At 40.1% G+C, this 18516-nt stretch overlaps 1 protein-coding gene across 1 annotated transcript; it reads right to left on the minus strand.

The window, feature by feature from the left end:
• Nucleotides 1-4522: 4522 nt before the first annotated feature.
• Nucleotides 4523-18283, minus strand: pitpnab (phosphatidylinositol transfer protein, alpha b). Its single transcript, XM_063894298.1, has 12 exons — nucleotides 18052-18283; nucleotides 14072-14102; nucleotides 10887-11032; nucleotides 10323-10414; nucleotides 9793-9800; nucleotides 9523-9597; nucleotides 9064-9147; nucleotides 8902-8979; nucleotides 8359-8469; nucleotides 7866-7988; nucleotides 7641-7723; nucleotides 4523-5574 (listed from the first exon to the last, which is right to left on the minus strand). The coding sequence occupies exons 1-11, from the start codon at nucleotides 18066-18068 to the stop codon at nucleotides 7676-7678; spliced, it is 813 nt and encodes a 270-aa protein (XP_063750368.1). The 5' UTR covers nucleotides 18069-18283; the 3' UTR covers nucleotides 4523-5574; nucleotides 7641-7675.
• Nucleotides 18284-18516: the final 233 nt, after the last annotated feature.

The raw sequence follows: 18516 nt of genomic DNA on the forward strand, positions 1-18516 counted from the left end.
GATCGTTACGTATGAGGCTTAAATCAGGAAACTATTTGCTTTGTATAACGAGGAGCGACAAGGCTGGCTCTGTCCAATGGTATCAAAATCCACGTTCAAATCCCCGTTAAGCTCCATGAATTTGATTTTTAATTGATGTTCTTTAGGTGGACTTTGTGAGCATTGGAGAGCCAGGCTAGCATTCTGCCTTGTTTCTAATCATTATGCTACGCTGAACTGAACGGCTTCTGGCTCTTACTTCATATTTAAAGTGAAGATGAAATTCGGTAAAATAATACTTATCCAACAAAAGAAAAAAGGGTTATTTTTCAGAATGCCAGAGTATTTCTATCGCTTCTTCCAAAGGAGAAGTGCACAATAAAAGTTGCCTAATGAATGATTTATCATTTGAAAAGTAAAGCTGCACTTTTTCAAATTAAAAGCTTGTACAACACAAAAACGGCAGGAGCAGCCAAGGTTGAAAAGTAACAAACAAAACCAGAACAAACCAGGAACATTTAGAAGACACAGAAAGGCCCGACCAGGGAAAACCAACGAGGAACCAACAAGCAGCACAAGGGAAGACAAGACTAAAATACACACAAGGGTAATCACAAGACAAAAGACACAGCTGTGGAGGGGAGGTGAAACACAGGGGTAGCAGGTGAACACAATCAGACAATCAGGCACAGGAGGGACAGTAGAGACAGGAAGTAAAACTAGACAAGACACAAAGAGGTCAAACATTTCAGAATAAAACTGAAAAATAAACAGACAGTGACAGTTGGCAATTCTGTGTAATCTAAGGGACAACTTTCAGGTGTAGTTAGCCGTGTGGTAAATAATAAAAGGGGTAGGACCAGGAGGAAGATCACCACTTAAAACCAGGATTTACTCACTGTTGTCGTGTCCTTAATCAAAGTAAGAGATAGAAATAGATCATTTTCATTTATTTAAAGAAAAGATTCCAAGTCTCATCAACATCTCACAAAATGTGTCTCAGCTCTCTGCCCGGGCCCCTCCTCTGCCTCATAATCAGGATTTAAAGTAATCTTTGCCAACCAAACCTGATTAATTTACCCTGCTTACAGTGTTAGAGCTTGTGTATATGTGTGTGTGTGCAGTGTCTGCTTTCTGCCACTGTTTATTTGTAATCATATTAACACTGGGGGCCAAAAAACCATTACTCTACAGGTAGACGCTTGGTTGACCTTTCATTCAGCAAATCATTTTTATTAAACCCTTTTTATTTGGATATAATAACCAAATTATTTATTTAATGTACATGCATTTCTTTTTTTATATATCTTTCGATTTTGATCCATATCCAGCCCGTGAAAAAAATGCTTGCTATTTATTTGCAAGTCCTTCCAGTAACACTTATTGATTAAAAACCAAAGCATTACGGGAAGATAATAACAGATCACGTGGTGTAGTAACAACTAATGTTTAAAAGGCCTTTTGTATTTAAATGTTCTATCATTTTCCAGATTTATGGACTTTTGCTACAGTACCTCATGAGCTAAAATAAAAAATCTACAGCCAAATGTTGGGCATACTGCAAGAGATGTGGGACGACAAACTTTCTTCTAAACATACCAGGAAATGGCTTTGTCCTTACTTTATGATGTATTCTGAACAAATTGCCAGATAATGTTTGAGCTTCAGGTCTTGACAGTGGCATTAAGAAGAATCGGAAATCTAACTTGCCTTAAAATGTATTACCCCTGGTTAAACAGGCCCATTAAAATATATTTATGTACCAAAAATAACAAAGAGCAACACTATTACAGTTTTGTGGAAATTGGATGATTTCTGCTTGAAGTTTCTGCTTGAATGTAACTTTCCTCACAGGTTTTGCTTATGTAGGACCATAGACTGTAGGACCCTGTTCTCAAAAACCTGTATGATTTATCTTCTCACAGTAAGTGCCACAATAGGGGAGAAGATCGCTGTTCTTTTGTTGCATTTCAGTAAAAAAAACATACACATCAAAATGTATGTACAGTTGCTTTGCTTCTTTTTATTCATTTCTTACGTCTCCAATGTACAGTAGTGTTATTGGAAGATAAGATGACAAAAAGGCACAAATTCACAATAAAAGAAAGAAAAACAGGAGACAAGTTAACAGGAGTGAACGAGAGCGTTAGAGAGAAAGAGAGAGAAGAGATAGAGAGATTTAAAAACAGTTCAGGATTGTGGAATCATTTGGTTTCATATTCTGATTATAAATCCAGGAATCTAACAACAGATATCTATGAGATTGTCTCGGTTAAACCATGTTCTCTCACAAGCTTATATGATGTCTTCAGGCTCTTAAATATTGACCTTATGTCACTATCTGTTTTCAAACAACCACAACTAAGTGTCTTTTTCTCGTTTGAGCTTTAACTCCAACCCTCAAGCATCCGGTGCTCCTAAAATGCAGAATGACTTTCCCTCCATCCCCATCACAAACCGTAGGGGGGAAAAATCTAAATTGCACAAGCTCTGACACCATCAGCTAATTTTGTGGATCAATGAACTGACCCAAGCTGCCGTTATATGTTCCTTTTCAGTGAGAGAAGCAGTTCAGAGACTGACAACAGAGGTACAACAACACTCAGAACAAAAATATATATCTATACACTGTCCTGCCAATGAGACGCTCGTCTGTGAGGAAAGAACAATGTGAAAAGGAGAGGGGATGGTGAACAGGGTTTTTGTTTTTCTCCCACTTCAAACCATAGCAGATTTTCACCGTCACTGCTTTGCTGGAGCGTCCTAAAATCTGCAGTAAAATCATCTCTATAGGTGAGTTTTATTTATTTCTACAGCTGACAGTAATCCGCCATTTCTTATCAGCACTAAAGTTTAGAAACTATATCTCTACATATCATCACAAAAATACCTCTGTGAGAGCAACTTGTTCACGGGATGTATTTATAGGATCAAGTGTTGAGCGGATGTGCTGTAGGTCTGGCAGGACAGTCTGATCTATATATATGTGTTCATCTACATTACTTTATTTACTATTTACAAAGTCAATACATACAGTACATCCACAAATCTCCATGGTTCAGTTGGTAGCCCCATCACAGACAGTGAGTGAGATGCTCGATGGACACAGAGAGGTGGAAGGGGGAGGAGAACGAGCAGCAGTGTTTTCTTTAGAGGGGAGGCAACAGAAAATCCTACGCAGTGACAGATACTACAGTTTAAAAGATTAGGCTGATTATTATTTCTTCTTCTGGGTTCTTCTCCATTCTTACCAAACTTAGAGTAGCAACGTAGCTAGAGTTGGCACAGACCAGTAATACAGTGATAAAATAGCATGTTTTTAGCCTAATACAGACATTTTTGGGGGAGGTTTGGGTTTGATTATTGTCAAATAAAGTCAAATTGACTGATAATTAGAGCCCAATGTCAAAAATCACAAAGTGCCTTGCAGGGAAGGGTGATTATGTGAATAATTGCAAACAAAAGGCCTTTCAATTCAAATAATACTCATATTGGTAAGCATTTCATCTGAAAAAAATGCTTTTAAATGTATGTGAATATATTGTAATACAATTTAACATTATTTAACAAGAACTCAATATTAAAAACGGTTGATTTTAACATTTTCTTATGCAAACATACCTACTATTTTATGATCTAAATGTATTCAATGCGAGTGACCTAATTCAGTATTATGGGCTTGACATCATCTGTTGCTTTCTCTTTAAAGTGACCACACTGTAATAAGAGAAATGGTAAAAGATGATAACAAAAAAAAAACAGATGACAAAGAGGAGGCCAAACAGATGTCATCAAGAGGAAGAAGGTTAGTGCCTGCTGTTATCACTCCATCACATCCTCCCTTCTTTTCCCAGCCAGCATCAGATCTCATAAAGACACGCTACTGTACATCACTCATGCATAAACTGAAACACCACGCTATCACATGTAACAGGCTTCAGATTCCAGCAGGAGAACATAAATCTGCCTCATCCAAAGACAAACACAATAAAACCAGCATTTATTTAATGATTAACCAATCGCTTAACCATCCTTGACTTTCAGCATGGGCTCAGATTACTAAAACTGTTCTTAAGATGGGAGAAAACAGTAGAGTAAGATTAGACTTGCGGTGATAAAAGGAGAGACCAACGTTTCATGGTAGTTATTGCTATCGCTGGATAAGACCATTTATCCACTGGAGGTGACAGAATGGATGACAGGGCAAGAACTGATGTGGATCACATACATTTTTACTTTCAAAGAACCATTTATATATCTACAGCAAGCAGGGGGGGGCTGTTTTTCAAAACACAGCCATGATGTAGAGTTCAGAAACTACAAGGATTGTAAATCTGTTGAAAGAGACTCATTTACTTTGCAGAGTAAAACATTTTACTTCTATCCCTGTATACTATGTGTGTGTGTGTGTGTGTGTGTGTGTGTGTGTGTGTGTGTGTGTGTGTGTGTGTGTGTGTGTGTGTGTGTGTGTGTGTGTGTGTGTGTGTGTGTGTGTGTGTGTGTGTGTGTGTTTGCATAACTGCATGTTTAAATAACTGCATTTTCAGTTTGAACAGCCTGATGAATCTAAAGAGCTAGAAATGACCTAATGAGATAAAAAACAAAAAGACATGGCTGGAAAACCTTGATGACCTCACAACGCTACACACACACACACACACACACACACACACACACACACACACACACACACACACACACACAAACTCACAAAGCAGCAGGAAAGCCAACGAATGCCTCAACATATTACAGGAGATATAGGGTCAGGGGTACAGCATGGACTACATAACACTCTCAGCACAATCCCAACTCTGCAGCTGAAGTTGGTGGACTTTGCAAATTGTTTGGACAACAAAAGGAAACACTGCATGACACAAATGGAGAGATGGAGGTATTAAGCAAAACGCCTCCCCCCATCCAATAAAAGACAAAATCACAGGATCAGAACTCAACAATGAGCACAGCTTGTTCTGGAAAAACTAAACATCCTCAGACAAACTCACAGACAAATCCTTTTAAAAACCCTGTTCATATATATTTATATATATATATATATATATATTTCAATACAATTATTCAACTCCCCTATATACGGTATACTGTACATATACACCATTGGGATATTTAAAGTAGAAACAAATCCTAAATTGCAGAGATAAATGACACTATTTCCTCTGTAGCTTAGAACAGTTTAGTGACTGAGAGAAAGAAAGAGGAAGGACTGGAGAGATCTATAGTGTCGCTACTGGAGGCCTCAGCAGGTAGTAAGATGGGGACACTGGATGGATAAACAAAAAAAGAGGTGGATGGGACTTAAGGGAGGTGGGATGGGTTGGAGGAGATCATCTGAAAACTGGGAGTTTACTGGGTCCAGGTCCCTGAAAACCAGATTGTACAGCGGGAGGGGTGTGTGTGGGTGTGTGTGTGTGTGTGTGTGTGTGTGTGTGTGTGTGTGTGTGTGTGTGTGTGTGTGTGTGTGTGTGTGTGTGTGTGTGTGTGTGTGTGTGTGTCTGGGGGGGTGGACCATCCGGTCAGATGTTGTGTCAGTTGGAATAGTAAGAGGAAGTGAATCCGCTGGTGTCTGGGTAGTCCGGTCTGAAACACATAGAAAGAGGTAAGAGCATAAACAAGAGGCACTGTCTACAAACTATCTAATATCATCACTGCAATGAAAACATCACAACATAAAATCACGCCTTTATTTTGAAATTCCCATGGCGTGTTTACAGTGGGGCAAAAAAGTATTTAGTCAGCCACCAATTGTGCAAGTTCTCCCATTTAAAAAGATGAGAGAGGCCTGTAATTGTTATCATAGGTACACTTCAACTATGAGAGACAAAATGAGAAAAAAAATCCAGAAAATCACATTGTAGGATTTTTAAAGAATTTATTTTCAAATTATTGTGGAAAATAAGTATTTGGTCAATAACAAAAGTTCATCTCAATACTTTGTTATATACCCTTTGTTGGCAATGACAGAGGTCAAACGTTTTCTGTAAGTCTTCACAAGGTTTTCACACACTGTTGCTGGTATTTTGGCCCATTCCTCCATGCAGATCTCCTCTAAAGCAGTGATGTTTTGGGGCTGTCGCTGGGCAACACAGACTTTCAACTCCCTCCAAAGATTTTCTATGGGGTTGAGATCTGGAGACTGGCTAGGCCACTCCAGGACCTTGAAATGCTTCTTACGAAGCCACTCCTTCGTTGCCCTGGCGGTGTGTTTGGGATCATGGTCATGCTGAAAGACCCAGCCACGCTTCATCTTCAGTGCCCTTGCTGATGGAAGGAGGTTTTCACTCAAAATCTCACGATACATGGCCCCATTCATTCTTTCCTTTACACGGATCAGTCGTCCTGGTCCCTTTGCAGAAAAACAGCCCCAAAGCATGATGTTTCCACCCCCATGCTTCACAGTAGGTATGGTGTTCTTTGGATGCAACTCTGCATTCTTTCTCCTCCAAACACGACGAGTTGAGTTTTTACCAAAAAGTTCTATTTTGGTTTCATCTGACCATATGACATTCTCCCAATCCTCTTCTGGATCATCCAAATGCCCTCTAGCAAACTTCAGACGGGCCTGGACATGTACTGGCTTAAGCAGGGGGACACGTCTGGAACTGCAGGATTTAAGTCCCTGGCGGCGTAGTGTGTTACTGATGGTAGCCTCTGTTACTTTGGTCCCAGCTCTCTGCAGTTCATTCACTAGGTCCCCCCGTGTGGTTCTGGGATTTTTGCTCACCGTTCTTGTGATCATTTTGACCCCACGGGGTGAGATCTTGCGTGGAGCCCCAGATCGAGGGAGATTAGCAGTGGTCTTGTATGTCTTCCATTTTCTAATAATTGCTCCCACAGTTGATTTCTTCACACCAAGCTGCTTACCTATTGCAGATTCAGTTTTCCCAGCCTGGTGCAGGTCTACAATGTTGTCTCTGGTCTCCTTTGACAGCTCTTTGGTCTTGGCCATAGTGGAGTTTGGAGTATGACTGTTTGAGGTTGTGGACAGGTGTCTTTTATACTGATAACGAGTTCAAAAAGGTGCCATTAATACAGGTAACGAGTGGAGGACAGAGGAACCTCTTAAAGAAGAAGTTACAGGTCTGTGAGTGCCAGAAATCTTGCTTGTTTGTTATTGACCAAATACTTATTTTACCGAGGAATTTATAATTAATTCATTAAAAATCCTACAATGTGATTTCCTGGATTTTTTTTTCTCATTCTGTCTCTCATAGTTGAGGTATACCTATGATAAAAATTACAGGCCTCTCTCATCTTTTTAAATGGGAGAACTTGCACAATTGGTGGCTGACTAAATACTTTTTTGCCCCACTGTATGTCTCCATTTCCATCCAAGGAAACTTTTTCCTAAAACCTTGTGAGATATAGCACTTTATTGGGGAAAATTATGTCTATGTTATCCTTTTATTAAAGAGCAGAGATTGTTTTTCATTGTAATGTCTGAAATAAAATTGTCGATTCCAATTTAAGTAGCTTTTTGTTTGTGTTGATATAAATGTAACTCTGATATGGTCTCATATCAATTGCAGGCCTGTCACGTGTATCAATTAAACTCAAAATGTGGCATGCTGTGAAGTAAAATCTTGTCATTTTCAGCCAAACCAATTTTTAGAGATGTCACACAAAACATTTAAAATTCCTCTCACCTGATGAGCAGCAGCATTCACGGTCCAACACAACCTCAGTCCTCTAGAGCCACCATCCCTTTCACTGGGTCCTTAACTCTCATCTGATGCACACAGAACAAACAAAAACTCACATTCATATTCAAACATGAGCATGTCCTCAGTCGGTCCCATTTTATGACTCTATCTTTAAATTAATTCGTTTAATTATTATGTTTACTGATTTATGAATCCATTTGAGCTCACCTCATCTAGCTCCTTGCGTGTCTCCTCCTCCATGCGACGAATATCTTCCATGTTCAAGTCGATCCACTTGTCGATCCAGCAGAACAGCTGACGGTGGAAATTAGTGAACAAACGCTTCTCTTGCTGTGAAACAACATATGAGGACAAAGAGAAAGTCACCTGGTTGTTTATAGAAAGGAAGCACATTTTTGTAATCCTTATGATACAATCAGGCAGTTTTTTTCAGAGATGTTTAATTCCCTCCCTGCATTACCCTGTTTATCCACTAGAGGCTGGTGCAACCCCATTCATAGTGGGTAGTACTTTTCCACCACAATCTCAAACTAAAATGTGAGACACTGTATGTACTGTATGCATGAACAGCATATGAGACGCTATGGCGCACGGACACAGTCCCGTCTCAGTAGCTGACGTTGACCTGTGGCTGCCTGGATGTCATAATCAACTAAAAATGATAAACTGCTATGAACCAAAACCTGAGCCGAAAACGAACCTTTTGAATAAAGTTCTCCACTTTATTTTGCAGGCCCCACCACTTGAATTTGACAGTGACCAGTTTGTAGGCACACATGTGCGGGCAGTCTGTCTTCTTAGGAAGTTCCTTCTGCAAATGCACACATAAACATAAACACATTTTAACAAAGATTGCATGGCCATAGTCAGTAAAAATATACATTGACAACACATGTCAATTGTAAGTGGATTCCTATTTAGCAGCTTTGCTTGTCTATGAAATAACATAGGCTCAATATTTTGTATTCAGGTTTGGCTTTACTCTTCTGCATTCAGGGCAGTAACCATGATTTCAGAGACACATAGGTGTTGAATTCCCATAATAACATGACCTTAGTGTGATCAAAATTAAATATGGCCCTGCTTACTTATGGTGAAATGTGTGTTGTGTATAAGGTATTAGCACTGAATTAATAATTGCTTGGACACAACTATCTGTGCACATCAATATATAACACAAATGTGGTTGGAGTTCAGTATTTATAATTGTTTCAGCTAATAAAGTAACAACAAGAAGCTGTACCTTCCAGTCTGGTCCTAGAGGGCCTCGTCCTGTCTTCACTGACTTGTACTTACAAGGATCCTCCTCTGGCTTGTAGTCCTGGAGAGATGCAAGAAAAACTCAAATGAACAAAATGGATAAGAAGGCGACACAAAAAGTCGGATTTTAAGCAAAAGGTTTTACCTTCGGCTCCACTTGGGTTCTGTCAGCGATATCAAGATACACTACATCCACCTTCTTCCAGGTTTCTGGATCCAAAGCATGTACCTGAAAGAGAAGCAGAGAGACACACACATCAGAGACAGACATATTTAGCAGTTTTGCACATTTGTTTTATATAATTATATTCATTGCTACATAGGAGCACCGTCCAAATGAATTACTGTATGGAAACCTTTAATTAGGGGCTGGTTTCAGTAAACACAATACTTCATAGAGCAATTTTTAACTAGATGACAAGTAAGCCGACTGAAGCAGTGGGACATGTTTTTATTAAACTGTAGCCTTAAAGGAATGAATAATAACAAAACAACCTCCCATACAGTATGATTGGTGATTAAGCACTAGTGCTTGTTCCAAAAACAACATAAACAAATCCTCATGCATGCACCATCTCAGCTTATTACAGTCTTTACTAATTACATTTTCGAGATGTCCCGTGTCTGGTTTGTGCCATGTCTCAATCTTAATCAGGAAGTTCTCTTTCATATACTCGTTCTGCAGAGAAAAGAGAAACACACATGAATAACAGGGAACAGTTATACTGTAATGTAAGCAACACACACTCTGCCTGATGATCTGCTGCTGCTCTGTCAGTCATATGGATCAGAGTTCTCTCTCAACTTTCAGGTTAATTTGTTCCCTTTGTGTCGACATACTTGAAATCTGTAAGTGTAAAGAAAAAATACTTACAGTGATAACTGCAGAGCCAGATTAAGGAAAGCACAGGAGCAAACAAAGAAAGAGTTGAAGAACATATGAGAAATGTTATAGCACTGGACAATTTACAGAGGTCAAGGGCAATGTTCAGCAGTGGGTATCGTGTGTGCTTGGTGCCTTGAAGGTCCAGTGTGTTTGTATGAAAGCTGTCTTAAAGCTGCTAGTGTATGTGTGTGAACTCAGCGTGAAAGGCTTGAATGATTGCATGGCTCTTCTTGCTGGACATGCAATTAATAATTCAACTACTCCTTAGAGGTGACAGAGGTACAGAGACACAGAGGTACTCGAGAACGACATCCGTTAGATAGTTCAGCATTGATGTGACTTCTAAGTCCTTTTAATCAACTGTATTCACACATTGCAGTGCAGAGTGACTTTATTGACAGAACTCAAACCCCAATTTATAAAAATGTGAGCTTTTAGTAGATATCATGGGGATGGTGGCATTGAGAATCACTAGATTAAAATAACAGGGGAGATGCAAGGGTAGAAGTGTGTGCTACCTGTGCGACAGTATGGGTATGCGTTCCAGGCTTTCTCGTGGATGTTGAGAGCTGAAGATGGAGCCAACATTCTGACGAACGACGGCACTTTACTGCAGGACAGAGGAGAGAAGGTAAATATATTGTTATTTAATCATTTGTTTATACTTATTGAATGGAATCTCATCAGGAATTTATATTAATATAGTAATACGAGTTAATATTGTAGCAGGAGGAAACACGCTAAACTTAAATGTTGAACAAGGTAAATGTTATACCTGCAGAAGTCATTGTGGCTAGGTAGCATGCCAACATTAACGTTTCACTTACTGTCCTTATGCTAAGCTAACCTGGCTGCTGCTGGTAAACAGAAGAAAGTGGTAGCAACCTTTTCTTCAAACGCAAATAAACGTATTTCCGAAAAACGTCAAACTATTCCTTGAAAAGCTGAGTAGCCTGGAGTCCACTTGGGGGGGACTTAAAAATGGAGCTGGGACATTTTTAAATATATGGGTGCCTAGAGATGCACCTAGAGATTAAAGTCTTCCTGATGGAACTTTGAAACTTTTTGGACGATTTGCTTACCTCTGCAAATGGTAGATTTTGTGTGTGTACTGTCCCTTTTCTCCATCTTTCTCGTAGGGCTCATTTTTTAGCACCTCCACTCCTTCTCCTCCACCCGTCTCATTCTTACTGGCCTCAGCCACAGAGTACAGCTGGCCGACCTGGTACTGGAAAACAGAGAGAAAGACAGGTTGAACTGAAAGAGATACTGTGTACGAAGGGAGCAATAAGGAGCTGTTTCCCTCCTCACGTATTATCCAGGAGATGGGTAAGCTTTCGCTGTCACATACATTTCTATTTCATCTCATCTTTTTCAATCTTAAGGGTTGATTGCTTTTACTTCTGATCCTTCAGCTGATCTCTACACTCTCCTTTCCTCAGCACTGAATCCTCATAATCTATTTTGATGTATTATTTGTCTTATTGACCAGTCACTTTTTGTTGTTGCACCAAGCTTGTAACCTCCTGCACAAATGGTACACTTTCTCTCACTCTCATCCCTCTCCAACTCTCATTCCCCATCCTACTGCTCCCAAGTGTGCATGCAAGCGTTTAAACACAGGACAATGGCTCCTTTCATTTCTTAATCACGTCTAATCCACTATGTAACCCCTGAACAAAGCTGCACCAGAGGACAGACAAACGTACATCACAAACATGAAACCTTTGGATTTGCACAGGAGAGAGATTACATGTTTTCTTTTCTATTGAACTTTAAAATCTAACCATATCCCCAGTGAAGCCCTACAATCTAGGAGCCACGGTGGATTTGACATTGTACATTTAGATTAAGTTGAAGACTCGTTAGTCACGATGAAGAAATACAATAAGAGTGATGAGTTTCGTGCAGATTTTCTTTATATCGCCCAAATCACAACCAAATTGACAGATTGTCTAAAGAGCCAAATGGTACATGAATAACCTCAAAACTAGCAATAAAAAAGTAAATACAATTTTTGTTGTTTGAAAGAAAGACATCTAAAGAACTTTACATGAATATTTTGCATTGCTTATTGGTTTCCTATTAAACTCCTCTGTAGCTACAATATATTCTCTAATAGGGTCCACGTTTGCAAGTAGATTATGTCAGTAATTCTAGATCACTCATAAATCACTTTTGACTTCTATATTTCAATTAGGGGTTACTAAATTGAGACCTGATCCTAGATGTATGTGCACTGGGACAGGATGCTTACACTTAGATCAATAGTCCCATCCTTTATTAAATGGCAACTGCTCACTGTGTTCAGAGTGATGGACGGTGACTGTTCCAGAAATTGTGTCAAATATCTTAGATCTCTTGGATAAAAGGCCACAATTCAAAGAGAGCTCATTTTAGCCATGACCTTTTGACCTTTTTTGTGCATTTTGAAGGTTACTCCTCCACAGTAACATCAATGAAAGATAAAAACAGTGTGGACAGGTGAAGCTGCTGAAGCTGAAACACAAAGACCAGAACCATGCCAAACTGACCTATGCATAATGTGAACACTGAGAGGAAACATAGACCACAATAGACTCTGAATTGAATGACTAGACCCAGCTGCAGAGCAACAAAGACTCCATTTCTCAAAGTCAGCTGTAGACACCGCCACTGCCAAAGAAATAAAAGGGATGCAGAACAGCAGAGCCTCTTGGGTCATAGTGTTGGACAAATATAATTCAACCTGGCCTTGAGAGGTAAGTCCTTAGAGAGTTATACAAGGACTTGCCTGTTTAGTGGAAAATAAATAGACATCTGATAAAGCTTTGGGTTAAAAAAACAGCTTCCGGAGGAAGTTCAAACACAGGATATTCAATTTTGAATACTCTCCAAGGGGTTTCAACAGCTGGAAGAGCCTCGTTGAACGTTTCGTTTCATCCCCAAAACAAAACCTTTCTTCATAGATATTAATCTGTAGTCATTCCTAATGAAGACACAGCCGCTTTTTGGAAGCCGATCAGTGAACGTTTTAACATGTAGCAAGGGAAACAGAGAAGAAGAGGGACAGAGGACAGAGGGGTCAGATGTAGTTCATGATATAGGGGTCGTTTCTTTTTGTATTCAGGCTTCTCTCAAGGTATGTTATCCAGCATCTGTCACACATGCTGTAGAGGAATCAATCGGAGGATGAAACCCTCTGAATTGGTCCTCTGCATTTAACCCATTCTAGTACTAGGAGCAGTGGGCAGCTATTGTGCAGCGCCAGGGGAGCAATGGGGAGGGGGGGTTGGAGGTGTCCAGTGCCTTGCTCAAGGGCACCACAGCAGGGCCTAGGAGGTGAACTGGGACCTCTCCAAGTAGCAGTCCACTTTCCATATTTCAAGTCCGTTCGGGAACCGGCAACCCTACGATTCCCAGTCCAAGCCCCTACTTACTGAGCCACTGCTGGACATGCCTTCTTATGTAGATATGATTAGGATAAAGGATACAAACACACAAAGTTAATGCGAAGAAACAGCTCAACAGACAGCTTGAGCCAGAGGACATGGAAGTATAAGACACAAAATGCATTTGCTGCAGTTGCTGTCTGTCCTGCAAACTCCTCACAGCTGCTGAATGCTCATACTTCAAGCTGTTTACTGTGTAATATAGTAGATATGGTCCTTGTTGGCTAGAGGAGTCAATATTTATTTGTTGTTAATAAACAGCATGAGTCAAAAGCCTCCACCAAAAGTCAATTACTCTCATGCAATGCATAGATATGAGGGCAACAGCGAGAGAGGAAGTCACGAATGAAGTTTCAGGTTACTCATTTAAGATGCTGGCCTGCATAGACGAGCAAAGTGAGGAAATTAGGATAGCAGGGGACACAGGGACACAGAGAAAAAGAGGAATAAAAGACAGAGAAAGAAACATCTATAGTATGATGAAGAGCTTTTCTTCACTTCTGTCTTTTTTCTGTGTACTGTTTGCGAGATCTTGCGAAACACAAGATCACTTTTGAAAATGTTGAGCATAGGAATCAATGCATTTAAGTTCAAAGGCCACCTTAAAAAAGGAGCAGCTTTAGTGATGGCAGGCCCTTCTGTCTCACTTTTCTGAGTACAGTCAACCAGAGAATCAGATAACAAAAGCTGAGCCTTGAGCAATGTCAACACACACACACACACACACACACACACACACACACACACACACACACACACACACACACACACACACACACACACACACACACACACACACACACACACACACTGAAATATAATGAAATACAACTTACCTCTTCCACAGAGATAGGAAGAATCACTCGACTGGAAAAGAAGGAAAGAGGAGGGACGTTACTCCAAAAATCTCACAGTAAAAATCTCAGACTGTAATTCCTTTTCGAGACAAGGTACTGAACAGATGACATTAAGATACATATGTTTAAGCCTTAAAACCCAGCTCAAGCTCAAAATGTTTGTTCTCACTGCAAAAAATGTTTCACAACATTTATTTTTTAGTCATTCTTTCAATCCCGTTACATCCCTGTGGTTTCACTGTGTTTTTCTGAGTGAGCAAAAGAAAACCTTAACAGCTGTGCTACCTCATTTGTTATGTGCAATATAGTTCAACATTAATCATTATTTAATTTGATAATAATAAACTGTATATGTCAACTAGATAAGCTTGGAGAGACCCTCTGAGTGACATGGTGAGGAAATGGACCCATGCTTTAAACCATTCAGCTCCCCACACATCTGGACACTAATTATCTGACAACCATGCGTCTCTGTCATGAAGCAGTCTCAGAGGACTCGTCAGCTGAGCTGGAGAAAGCCCACAGGGAGTTGTAATGATGAAATATAAAAGCTTTACCAACACTACCTGACAATCAAACAGCGATGGTCCTTATTGGAGGAATGTACCCTCTCACAGAGCAAAGATTAGAATTCCCTCAACGTTTGCGCAGCATAAATGATAAGGCTACTGTTACTTTGTTTGGCATGACATGTCCTTTATTACAAATAGGATGATCAAACAATAATAAGGAGAATAATGTGGATTCAAAACTGAACGAAAAAAGTGGCATTAGGTATGTAATTCACATATTTCACTCTGTTGCTCTAACACTGAGTCATCAGGAGACAATAAGTGATATATTATTTCTATTCTGAGGGAGAAGATGAGAAGATGCTTCACTGAAGCAGGAAAACAGAAAGATAAAATGCAAAAACTGAGCTGTGAAGACAGGCTGAGTGGTTCTTCTAAAAAGGTTCAGGAAATGTTCCATTAAAGGTTATAGCTATGAAGATATGGTTTATAAAATGCTATCATTATTTCATAATCGAGACAGAAATATCATATTTTTTACATCTCTGTATTAGAGTGTTACACTAAAAAAGGTATTTTTGGTTGTTATTAAATATAGCTAAATGTTATGGTTGCCTATAATGTCTCCAGGAGAAATGTCTCAGACACGTTTTTTATATGATCTGATGATGAAGTGTTACTTTTAAGAAACTGTCGGATAAAGGGAGGTTAATGTTTTGATGTTTTTTTGTAATGTCTATGCTATCTTAAACGTAAGCTAATGTAATGTGACGCATGGTATACATTACAGAAGTGTATAAAAAGATAAATAACAATTAACAACATTGTGTTCTCTAGCTTGGTCACAATTTGACAAATATATAATAATGGGGGGAAAAACGGTCTGCTTATAAGTTATTGATGTTGATGGAGTGGGATACTCAAAATGAAAATGGTTCAAATGTATGGTAACTTAATCTTTGCTTATGTAGCCGCAGTACTGCACACACACTTGCAGTATTAGCATGTGAGGCAAGACTACAAAATACTATTTCTGGGGATTGTGAAAATGCTGCTGAAAACAAACTGTCTCTGACACGTGTGAACTTTGTAGCACCTCACGCACAGTGTGCAGCTTTGTTTATTCTTTTGTAACTTTGTGATGTACGCCCAAATTCCGATAATCCTGCATCCCATTTGCCACTGAGTGTAATCTGGGTCTGAGTCCCAGCCAAACATTGGATGGGAGGCCAGATGCTGCAACAAAGGCAGAGTCTGTCGTGTCAAATGGAAGTATTGTAGTTTTAAAAACAGTTCTTCCAAAATAAGTATTTTTGTTCTGCTTAAATTCAGGCAAATGCATCTAATTTGGAAAACACACTTGAATTTATAATTAAATAAAACAAAGAGTCAAGACACCTTAATGGTCCCTCTCTCTGTAAATCTCCTTGGTCTAAAGGTCTTGGCAGGGAGATCAGGTGTCTCTCTGTTGCTTCAGAAAACCAACACCCCTCTTCTCTCCTGCATGGTTTTTCTTTTCATTTTACCCCGTATTCAAGTAAATTCAATTTCATTTGTATAGCCTAATCTCACAAATTTGCTTTGGGGGCATTACAGAGAACGACACACTCTGTCTCTGTCTTTTACAAATATCTCTTATGTTGAGTAGAAATCATCAAAGAAAAGCCGCTCAACTGGGGAGAACAGTCTTTGGTCAACCTGTAATCTTTCACTCTTATTCTCTACATCACACTTCACATTGGCTACTGTACCAATGTTCACTTGCAAAAGCTCATGACATCGTACAAAAAATGGAGCAGGAGTGATTTAGGTCAGTGGTTTAGGTGAGCAGTACAGAATAAAAGACACAGCCTGTCTGTACTACAGCAGCAAATGGGTCATTCACTGTCTCTTTACCCCTGCGATACCATCTCAGTGTACGTGTTTGTTCATGTACATTTTCTCCATGTGTCTGTGTGTTTACAGCATTCAGGATGTAATCGTGACCAAATACATTTCCAGGCAGACTGCTGAGAGCCAGACTCTCCTTAATCACCCCAGATCATCAGCCATGCCATCACTCTCAGCCTGAGCTTTGACTATACAGGGACATTAATTGATTGAAGTCATTTGGTGAAAAATCCAGAAAACAACAAGTGCTGATTAATGTAATGTCAGGTTCTGATCAGTTAAGCTGTTCTAGATCATTGCTATTTTTAGGTGCTGAAGCTGCCAATAGCTTAAAATGTGTGCCAATTTATGATAGCATATAGCTCTGACCTTGCCATAGAATTGCAATAAAACAAAGCTCATACATGCATCTTAAAAATGTATGTATATATTTTAAATACTTTATAGAAAATAGTGGGCAAAACCATCTGAAACTCTACTGTAACACTTCAAACGTGGAGCAAACCATGCTGATTACTTTTTTTATACAGGTGGGTCAGTTGCTCTTTAAGGCTAACTGAATATAGTGTACAGGCTGAAAGATCTTGGAAATGAAGGAATTAACATCCTGTCTGAACTCGAAAACAATGAATAATAATAAGATATACGATTTCGTAGGCCAAAAATCACCAGTTCATCTGCAATCCACCGGCCTTACCCTTATAATAACCACCAGCTGACAGTGAGCAGGCCTCTGTCTGTTCTCCTCACAGAACACTGAGGCCTGTACAAGCAACGTGTTACAGTAACGTGCTAAACTATTCCCAAATCTTTTCGTTAGCACGCACGACGCCGCTTCATGTGCTATCCTGTCGCTTCGGCCCAGCTGTCAAAATCTCAGAAATGTCTGACTGGTGCGTCAAAAACCTCGCCATTTGCCATTTTTTGCCAATGCTTTGCAACCACCTCCTCTGTTTGCTACCTGCCCACTTCCACACTATGGGGATCCTATACACTTGGCTATCTCCATTCCTCCAGAGGCAAATGCCGGAATGCTCCATCAGTCGTTTCACCTTCACCGCGCATCAATAACATGGCCACAGCGGCTCACGGGGATGGACCCCGGCACGGCACGGCTTACATCAGCCATTTCTCCCTCAGCTCCACTCCTCTTGAGCATCCTTCATTTTAGCACCATGCAAAGGACATTCATTTATCCGCTAAAGTAAAAGCCTCATGATTTCACGAGTGATGGAAAATGTGAAGGGCACAGACTGCACCGGCTGCTGATGCGACCACAGCTGCGGCTCTATCTATCTGTCGGTTTATTCGGTGATGGAGTGTCATGAACAATTATGACAGACACGGAGTCCTACATATACGGTATGTAGATCAGCCTGGCCACAAACTTGTAATTCCACTCTAGGACAACTGGCCACAATGTCAGCGCTGCGAAACCACAGGGATAAACACACACACACACACACACACACACACACACACACACACACACACACACACACACACACACACACACACACACACACACATACACACACACACGCACACACTACTTACAATTCCTTTATGAGCATTTTTTTTGGCGGTGCAGTATCTCCAGCAGCTCAATACAGGGTCCAGAAACAAGGGTCGATCCCTCCCTCGGTCAGTCTCTTGTATCTCGCTCTTCTCCCACTTCTCCCCCTCTATGTCATTCTACCTCCACAGTCGCTTATTTCCTTCAGATTCACTTCCTGATCGGGACCGCAGCGCGGCGTTGCTGTTGCGCGCAGTGGTCTGTGCAGAGCAGACTACACTCAGGAAAGGAGGGTTCGCCAGGGGGTGCTGTGTGGCAGTTGTGGTGGGTGTATAAGTCACCCAATTGTATATATATATATTCAGTTTTTCGATACACAGTCATTAAATATGCTTGACAAACCCATTCTGCTGATTAATGGGACACCTCGGTCTGGCCATTCTTACAAAAAACAACCATATTTTGGAGCATTATTAATGAAATGGTTTTGCCATTCTTACTTATAA

This window comes from Eleginops maclovinus, chromosome 11, assembly GCF_036324505.1.
Source record: "Eleginops maclovinus isolate JMC-PN-2008 ecotype Puerto Natales chromosome 11, JC_Emac_rtc_rv5, whole genome shotgun sequence".
NCBI classification, from domain to species: domain Eukaryota; kingdom Metazoa; phylum Chordata; class Actinopteri; order Perciformes; family Eleginopidae; genus Eleginops; species Eleginops maclovinus.